This window comes from Brassica oleracea, chromosome C3 (assembly GCF_000695525.1).
Source record: "Brassica oleracea var. oleracea cultivar TO1000 chromosome C3, BOL, whole genome shotgun sequence".
In the NCBI taxonomy this organism is placed as follows: Eukaryota; Viridiplantae; Streptophyta; class Magnoliopsida; order Brassicales; family Brassicaceae; genus Brassica; species Brassica oleracea.
In genome coordinates, this window is record NC_027750.1 from 11,097,952 (window position 1) to 11,107,279 (window position 9,328).

General features: G+C 33.6%; 2 protein-coding genes across 2 annotated transcripts; both read left to right on the forward strand.

Annotated features, from left to right (window-relative positions):
* Nucleotides 1-789: 789 nt before the first annotated feature.
* LOC106328290 (two pore calcium channel protein 1-like) lies at nt 790-5,996 on the forward strand. The gene is made up of 23 exons (XM_013766706.1): nt 790-1,035; nt 1,239-1,382; nt 1,476-1,583; nt 1,899-1,994; nt 2,090-2,220; nt 2,370-2,430; nt 2,521-2,687; nt 2,773-2,878; nt 2,960-3,037; nt 3,153-3,214; nt 3,343-3,415; nt 3,500-3,565; nt 3,661-3,804; nt 3,886-3,943; nt 4,084-4,191; nt 4,283-4,346; nt 4,435-4,603; nt 4,727-4,791; nt 4,947-5,037; nt 5,172-5,258; nt 5,343-5,414; nt 5,537-5,574; nt 5,684-5,996. Exons 1-23 carry the CDS (start codon nt 916-918, stop codon nt 5,775-5,777), a joined length of 2,202 nt encoding a protein of 733 aa, XP_013622160.1. The 5' UTR covers nt 790-915; the 3' UTR covers nt 5,778-5,996.
* Nucleotides 5,997-8,166: 2,170 nt separating this feature from the next.
* Nucleotides 8,167-9,286, forward strand: LOC106333872. Its single transcript, XM_013772261.1, has 3 exons — nt 8,167-8,562; nt 8,658-8,821; nt 8,946-9,286. Exons 1-3 carry the CDS (start codon nt 8,172-8,174, stop codon nt 9,153-9,155), a joined length of 765 nt encoding a protein of 254 aa, XP_013627715.1. The 5' UTR covers nt 8,167-8,171; the 3' UTR covers nt 9,156-9,286.
* The last annotated feature ends 42 nt before the right edge of the window (nt 9,287-9,328 follow it).

The following is a 9,328-nucleotide window of genomic DNA, read 5'->3' on the forward strand; positions in this document are numbered from 1 at the left end:
TGTGAATATATAGAGTGTGAAAATGTGACACTGATTCTTCTGTGGGGTTTTGTCTGAAAAGTGAAAAGTTACAGCATGTTGTGTAGTAAGTAAGCTTTTGTGTATGATTTGTTCTCTTTCTCTCATCTCATCGTAGAGCTTTAGAGCATTTTACTTCATTTCTAATTAATGTCTCAATTGCGGAGGTTTATTTATATTTTTCAAAGATTGGAGACCAGTTTTTTTTATACTATTATGGAAGTTCTCTACCTTACGTTCGTGTAAATCTTTCATATGCACGAAGTCCGTCCCTGAAAATTTAGATTTATAGAATAGTAATTTGTATTAATGGTGATTTGAATCCCAAAACAAGAGAAACTAACCCCTTGCATCCAACACTTTGGTGAGCAGTATTCAGATGCTTATCCATATCAAACTCTTTTTGTTTATTTTTATTGTTTATCATCAGATCTGATCCAAAATTCTTAGCTGTCTCTGCATAAATAAATTAAATGAATATGACGACAAAAAAAAAATTAAATGAATATTTATTTTGACCACAACACCACTCTGTCTGATTTCATTCTTCCTCTTGGCTCCGTTATAGGAAAAAAAACAATGTGAACTGAAAGAGAGAAAAAGAAACAGAAATTGAGAAAAGCTTGAAATGAATTAAAGCCACGTGTCAAGAAGTCGTCAAGGACCCAACGTGTTTGTCTTGTCTGCAAGATCTATCAATCATTTGCGACTGATCTAACGGTAAAAGTTCGTAAGTTTTATTCAATTAAAAAATTCAACTACTTCTGGGCCATCACTTCTACTTTCTCAACTCTTCTGATCTTATCATTAAATTAAATCCTAAAGAGTCAAATAATAACTCAGACAAAGCTACTACGAGGTCCTTGGACTTTGCTTCGATTTCAATCAAGAAACAAAATGGAAGACCCTTTGATTAGTAGACAGAGTCGTGGAGGTGGTACGGATCGGATCGTCCGTCGTTCAGAAGCTATCACCCATGGTTCCACGTTTCAGATAGCTGCTGCACTCGTCGATCTGGTTCTCTTCTATCTCTTTAAACCCTAGTTCTGTTCTGGTTTCTTCTGGAATAAGTTTCTATATATGCATCTTTCTCCGACCGTGACATCATGCGGTTTTACTTCGTACCATGTTTCTTTGTCTTTTTGTGAGCCTTTTTAGTTTTGTGTCGAAAGGAGATTTTTGGATTGAACGTGGTACATATGTATGTGCTTGTTTTGTAGGCTGAAGATGGTATTGGTCTGCCTGAGCAAATACTTGACCAGTCTAGCTTCGGAGAGGCTGCAAAGTACTACTTTATCTTCACACGCCTGGATCTCATTTGGTCACTCAACTATTTCGCTCTCATTTTGTTAAACTTCTTTGAGGTCATCACTTATTTATTAAGCAATGTCTTGAGCTATATATACACCAACCTTGTAAAAGAAGTAAATGAACTGTAACACTCTTATCTTTTGCAGCAACCATTGTGGTGTGAAAATAAGCCTACGCCGTCGTGCAAAGACAGAGATTACTATTACCTGGGAGAGTTACCCTACTTGACCAATGCAGAATCTATTATCTTTGAGGCAAGTACTGAACTTATGTCTTCTTGGCCTTTCATTTTCACTATAGATGGTACATATGCATCCACTTGAAAATTCACGACTTGTAATGTATTATTTACATTCTGTAAAGACTAGTTTATCCTTTAGTTGTTTGTATTAACTTATCAAAATAAGTACTTACTCTGCTTATCTTGCATAGTGTCTATTGTTGGGACATGTAATGTTTTATTTACATTCCGACAAGACTAGTTTATCTTTCATGGTGTCTTTTGTTGGGACTGGCAAGGATCCTTTCTCAATGTGCTGAAATTATTTTACTTTACGTTGTCAAAATAGGTACTTACTCTGCTTATACTACTTGTGCATACGTTTTTTCCAATCTCCTATGAAGGGTCTCGAATCTTTTGGACAAGCCGCTTGAACCTAGTGAAGGTAATCATTCCCCTACAAGCCTCTTCACTGTTTCTTGCTTCTATTTGTTGAAAATTAGCCAGAACCTAAAATATTGATTGTCTTCTTGATTCCAGGTTGCTTGCGTAGTAGTTTTGATTGTTGATGTGCTGGTTGATTTTCTATACCTGTCTCCACTGGCTTTTGATTTTCTTCCTTTTAGAGTCGCCCCATATGTGAGAGTTATCATCTTCATCCTTAGCATAAGGTGACAATTGATTTATATTTCTTTTCTATTAAATGGTTTCAATGCAAATACATCTATAGACAAAGAATTGAGTAGATCATGCCATGTAAGATAAAAGTCCACGTTTGTTTGTTTCACCTATATATATGTTTCTTTAAATTTCTGTACAGGGGACTACGAGACAGCCTCATCCTTCTTTCTGGAATGCTTGGCACATATTTAAATATCTTGGTTAGTGGCCTTCCTATTCAAGTTTGACTTAGAGATTGTATTGATTGTCAGTCTAATACTCTATGCTTAATTTTTTGAATATTTCCACAGGCTCTATGGATGTTGTTCCTTTTATTTGCTAGTTGGATTGCTTTTGTTATGTTTGAGGATACGAAGCAAGGCCTCACCGTCTTCACTTCTTACGGTGCAACTCTTTATCAGATGTTTATTTTGTTCACAACATCCAACAATCCTGACGTCTGGATTCGTGCTTACAAGTAAGTATATGGTGAAACGTCCATTTGTCTCTCGTTTTACTTTTTTGAGTTGCATGGGAGACTAATTTTGTTATGTTTTTGTAAGGTCTTCTCGCTGGTCTTCGTTGTTCTTCGTGCTCTACGTGCTAATTGGCGTCTACTTTGTCACGAACTTGATTCTTGCCGTTGTTTATGACAGTTTCAAAGAACAGGTTGATGTTTGCATGGTTCTTATGGAAAAATGAAAAACAAAAGCACTAACAAGTTTCCACACTTATATGTTCTTTTGGTAGCTCGCAAAGCAAGTAATTGGTATGGATCAAATGAAAAGAAGAATGTTGGAGAAAGCGTTTGGTCTTATAGACACAGACGTAAGTTCATTCATGCAAATAATTAAATCTCTCCTACAGGGAAGTTCCTTGTTAGTTTACGACATAGCTGAGCATATGTGCTTTTTGTCATCTTCCATTTTGTGTGTTTTAACAGAGAACCGGGGAGATTAATAAGGAGCAATGCATTAAGCTTTTTGAACAGTTGACTAATTACAGGTATTATGATCTTCTGTATTTTTTTCTATGTTACTATATGCAGTATCTATCTACTTTGTTCATGGTCTCTTCCTTTTAATTTTGTTAACTTGTGAGACCTGATATGCGTTCCTTTTCTGAATATTCAGGACGTTACCAAAGATATCAAAAGAAGAATTCGGATTAATATTTGACGAGCTTGATGATACTCGTGATTTTAAGGTATAAATCAACCAAGGAACTCGTGATAAGAGGATAACCTTAAAGATTAATTTTGCTTTATCCTTTTTGTTTCCTGTTGAGTAGATAAACAAGGATGAGTTTGCTGACCTCTGCCAAGCCATTGCTCTAAGATTCCAAAAGGAGGAAGTTGTAAGTCTACGTAACTCTATTTCACTCTTCTTTTAGAAATTTACTTACCTCCATCATGTGTTTACATTAACCATCCTTTGTGTTTTTTACTGCAGCCATCTCTCTTTGAAAATTTCCCGGAAATTTACCATTCAGCCTTATCACAACAACTAAGAGCTTTTGTCCGAAGCCCAAACTTTGGCTACGCTATTTCTTTCATACTTGTTTTGAACTTCATTGCTGTCATTGTTGAAACAACGGTATCTCCTGTCCCCATAAGGTGTACCTCATTGACATGAAATTTCTAAGTTTTTTTCACAAGCATATGTTTTTGTATGTAGCTTGATATTGAAGAAAGCTCTGCTCAGAAGCCCTGGCAGGTTGCAGAGTTTGTCTTTGGTAAGAACTTAAATATTACCTTCTCTCCACTTACATTTTTTATGCTTGTTTCTAATATTTGATGCTGTAGGAAGTGTGCAATCTATGGTTATGTTACTCGTAAATGTGATTAGTTAATTATTTTTTTAATGTTGTCTCAGGTTGGATATATGTTATGGAGATGGCTCTGAAGATCTATTCATATGGATTTGAGAATTATTGGAGGGATGGTCAAAACCGGTTTGATTTTCTAGTCACATGGGTCATAGGTAAACCTTTTGAAGCAGCAACTTCATCATTTTTTTTTGTTGATTGATTGATGGCTATGCTATAGATGATTGATACTTTTTGCAAGCGCAGTTATTGGAGAAACTGCTACTCTCATAACTCCAGATGAGAACACTTTCTTCTCAAACGGAGAATGGTGAGGAATAACTATGAAATGTTTGTTACAATGGTTTTTTTATATATCTGTACAAAATCCTAACTCTGTTTTCTTCTGTCATTTATAGGATCCGATACCTTCTCCTTGCAAGAATGTTAAGACTGATAAGGCTTCTTATGCATGTCCAACAATACCGAGCATTTATTGCGACGTTCATTACTCTCATTCCAAGTTTGATGCCATACTTAGGCACCATTTTCTGTGTGCTGTGTATCTACTGTTCCATTGGTGTACAGGTAAATCATACTACCTTTTTACCTCTGAAAAATTATAGTTCCTCGGATTGTTTTAGCCTTTTAGGCTCCTCTTCTTTTCCCTTTACAAAAAATAAAACTTCATTCGTTTCATATTTTTCATAGGTATTTGGCGGGCTTGTGAATGCGGGAAACAAAAAACTATTCGAAACCGAGTTGGCTGAGAACGAGTATCCTTTTTTTGGCTTTATGAAAACTTTTTTACGTACTAACTCCAGTATTTACTTGGTACATGTGTAATGTTCTTGTGCTTGCTAGAGAGTCTTGATTGTTAGGAGAAAACTATTCCAGTATATGATGTTTTTGCTTGACTAGAGAAACTCAGCTATCTACTGTTCAACTTCAATGACTATCCCAATGGAATGGTCACACTCTTCAACCTGCTAGTGATGGGGAACTGGCAAGCCTGGATGGAGGTAATACCACTCTATTAGTCCCAATTTTTCAAACTCATAATAGATGTGATTATAAACAGCTTCCTTTTTATTAATTGCAAATTAAATCACTACGTTGCAACTCTTTAATCCACTCTTGATGATGTTTTCCTCAGAGCTACAAAGATTTGACAGGGACGTGGTGGAGCATTACTTATTTCGTCAGTTTCTACATCATCACTGTTTTACTATTGTTGAATTTGGTGATTCACTAACACTAAACTAGTTGTGATTGTTGTAAGAAAACCAAACTTTCTTGACTAACTATGCATGGTTCTTTGTTTCAGATCGTTGCCTTTGTCTTGGAGGCGTTCTTTACTGAGCTGGATCTTGAAGAAGAAGAAAAATGCCAAGGACAGGTTAGTTATTATTCTAGTACTATTCGAATTGCCATAACGTTACTTCACGTTCAGGGAAATGAACATATGACATGGAGATTACGAAAGTGTAATAACATAATGGATGTTAATTATTGTTGCAGGATTCCAAAGAAAGAAGAAACAGGCGTCGATATGCCGGGTATGTAGAGAGATATCAAATCTTGACTTTTGTTTTTGTTTTACAGCAGACACTTAGAAAAATCTAAAGCTTTCTTTTTTCTTGTTCGTGTTTGTGAAATGGTTAAAAGGTCGAAGTCTCGGAGTCAAAGAGTTGATACACTTCTTCATCACATGTTGGGTGATGAACTCAGCAAACCAGAGTGTTCTACTCCTGATACGTAATATAGCTCGTAAAAAGGTCAAAATCTTGATTCTACTGAAACTGTGTAATTGTTTGTTGAAGATTTAACAGTATAACGATTGCGTCCTTGTGAAGAAAAAAAGATACGATTGTGTTTATATGGTTTTGTGCCTCTTCGTGTACTCTTTGGTGTCATGACAATATGATGGACTAATGATTTTTTACCCTTTTGTAAAACGTATTGACTTTTTGGAAGAAAATTTTTTGAAAATGTCCGAAAAGAACTAGAAACTGGAAACAGAGAACATTACTCGGAGTAGTGACAGTAGTCTACTCCTATGGGAGAATCATGTATCTAGAATTCTGCCAAAACAATAAACAAAATATTTGTTTCTTATAATTTTGTTTGAAATTACACTAATTAAGTATACTTCTTGATTAAAACAAAATAAAAATGAAGTGATCAAGAGCCGTATATATAAATTAACAAAATAGCAGCGAGAGCATCGTTATCACAAATATCTAAAAAGTTAGAAAGTATAACACAAGAATTCTATCAATAGTCCGAAAAAAATTAAGTAAACTTAGTGCCAAACAAATCCATCTAAGTTGTTCAAAAAAAACAAATCCATCTACAAAAAGTGGGTTCATCCGGTAGATTTAGGGACTGACTGAGAGAGCATTATTAATATAAGTATTATGCTGTTTATTATCTAATCAATAATTATTAGAAAATATTTAGCCCTATTTAGAATAGCAGTTGAAGATTCATATGCTTACTGAATGTTTTTTGCCTATGTTTTCATATGAAGTTTTTCATAGACTATTTGCATTAAGAATCTATAAAAATTTACAAATAATGTAATATAATTAATTTAATTTATTTAATAATATCATAAAAGTATTTTTATATCTAAAAGTCAAATTAAAAATTTTAAAATAAGTATTTAAATATTTCAAAATTGTTTAAAAGAATAATATTTCTCAATAAAAATATAATTAAATATGATTCATTATTGTAAATAAAAATATGAAAATTACTACATAATTTAAATATCAATATATCTATATTTTTAGAAATAAACAAATTATATATCATATACTAATTTTCTATGATAATTTTATATATAAATAATTTATTGTTCTATCAATTAATATATTAAATACATATTGTTTATGTAGCATACTGGTACTTATTTGTCAACGACCCTATCAATCGAGACCTTACTCTTTGAAACAAGGTGTTTTATGGCAAAATCTTTATTTTTGATGTTTTGTTGTGTTAGAAATTACAATAAATTACATTTCTTTAAATAAGTTTTTAATGACCAATGATTTAGGGGTATAGGATGCATCGAAACAAATTATAAATTTAATTAAACAATAATAAACTTATTAATGAAACAATGAGTTGATATCAAAGAAATATTTCCCTAAAAATAAAATGAAAGGAGTAAAGTTCAAAGGCCCACATATTTATTAACAAACCACAGTACAGTAATATCCAGCGTTTTGAAACCCGACCCGGATCCGCAGTTGAACCGGTAAACCCGGTAACCCAAAAAAATATGGTTTTGGTTTTGTGAAAAATCCAATATTTAGAAATCCGCAAAAATCCACTAAAACCTAGAACTTGACACTGGTTGAACCATCGGTTGAACCAATAAATAACTTTTACTTTTTTTTAAGTTTTTAGATTATATTTTATATTCTAAGTTTCCAATTAAGAAGTTAGGTGCTGACAAAAAAAAAAGTTAGGTTTTCCCTTTTCAGTTTTATATTTGTGATTTTTAGATTTTGACGAAGATTTCATTATGTCACCTAAAGAAAATGGAATGAACGATGGTAGAGAGAATCAAAATTAGTTGATGTGATTTGGTGTTAGTTTATTTCCGTTATTGACAATTTATTACAATGATCTTTTACTTTTGGTTTATTTTGAATTTGAAATTTAATTTATTATTCACATTAGACATTTAAATATTTATGAATTTTATATCTTGATTTTTTAAGATGTCATAACTCTTATTTTATTACACAAAATATTAAATACTCTAAATAATTTTTTGATATTTTGCATGTCAAATGAAAACAAAAATATAAAAACTAAAGTTAAGTATTTTTTAAATACTTTTTAAACATAAAATATATACATATCCAAACTATTATTTTTTTTAAAAAAACTTTTAGAAAATATTAAACTTTGGTTTTTATATATTTATTTTCATAGCTAATATATTATTATATAATAAAATTAATTTATTTATTAATCTGCGGTTCATCCGGGGTCGACCTAGTGACCCAGTGACCCGGTAAGTGGTCCGGTTCAGTGTCCGGGTCGGATTTAAAAACATTGGTAGTAACATATACAACCCATATATCGGTCTTAAAATATTGTGCTCAGGCAAAATCTAGGGTTCCTGTCTCTATCAATCATGGCTTCCGCGTCAAGCAAGACAGTGCCCGAGACGGCTGAAACCGCTCCCACAACAGATCCCAGAGAGAAAATCACTGAATCTGTTGTCTCTTTGTCTCTGAACAACGAACAATCAGATTCTGATCCAGAGGAGAATGATTCCTTCGACCACAATGAAGATTCTGACGTAAGCGACGGAGAAGAAGATAGCAAAAGCGACGGAGATCACAATCAAAACGAAGACGACGGAGATAGCATTGTGGACGACGGAGACTCAACAGACAGCCAACCGGAATGGGGAGTGGATAGCCACGACGAAAGAGAATATTGCTCGCCTTATGAAGACGGTTGGTCAGACGAAGAAGATGAACGAAAAGCCCGTCTTTATCGACGGAATCTCCACTTCAGCCACGTTCGTATATTCATATTCTCGATCAAAAACTTAGTTTTTAATAATAATAATAAAACGAGTTAAAGATGATATTATATTTGTGTTGAAATTGATATGGTTTTCTGGTGCAAAAAGGGATTCGCCCACGTCAAGTATGGAGTGGCTCAATCCTGCTTAAATCTTTGGACAGTGAACGTTCTCCAGTCAAAGGAAGGACTCAGCTCCAATACGCACAAGACATGGCCAAACTCTCTCTTCGCAAATACAATGCTTTAAACGTAAATTATACATTTTTTTATGGTTTTTTTTTTTTGGGTCAAAATACATTTTTTTATGGTTCGATCACCATTTTACAGTATATATAATATTTTTTTTCGTTTTTGTTGGTATGTTTTCTTTCAGAAAACGAATGTTAGAGTGGATCATGTTGTGAGAGTGACCGAAGCGTCTTCTGGTAGATGGATTTCGTACATCACTTTCATGGCAAGAGAGTCTGAGGAAGAAGAAGCTACTGATCTTGTGGAGTATCAAGCCAAGATTGTCAAGAAATTAAGACGCAAGTCTTATCCCATCTTCTGCAGGCCAAGTCCCAAGCAAGATCAGGATATGTAGTTATAAATGTTAGTTTTCTTTACTCAAGGCTAATTTGAATTGATGGTCATATGGTCTTTATTTCGTACTTCTTGCTTTCAATTTTTTTAAATGGATCGTGGTCCAAGCTACTTGATAATGATTTGTGATGTGCAATGCAATACATCAACCTAATGTTTTTTTTTTTTTTTTTT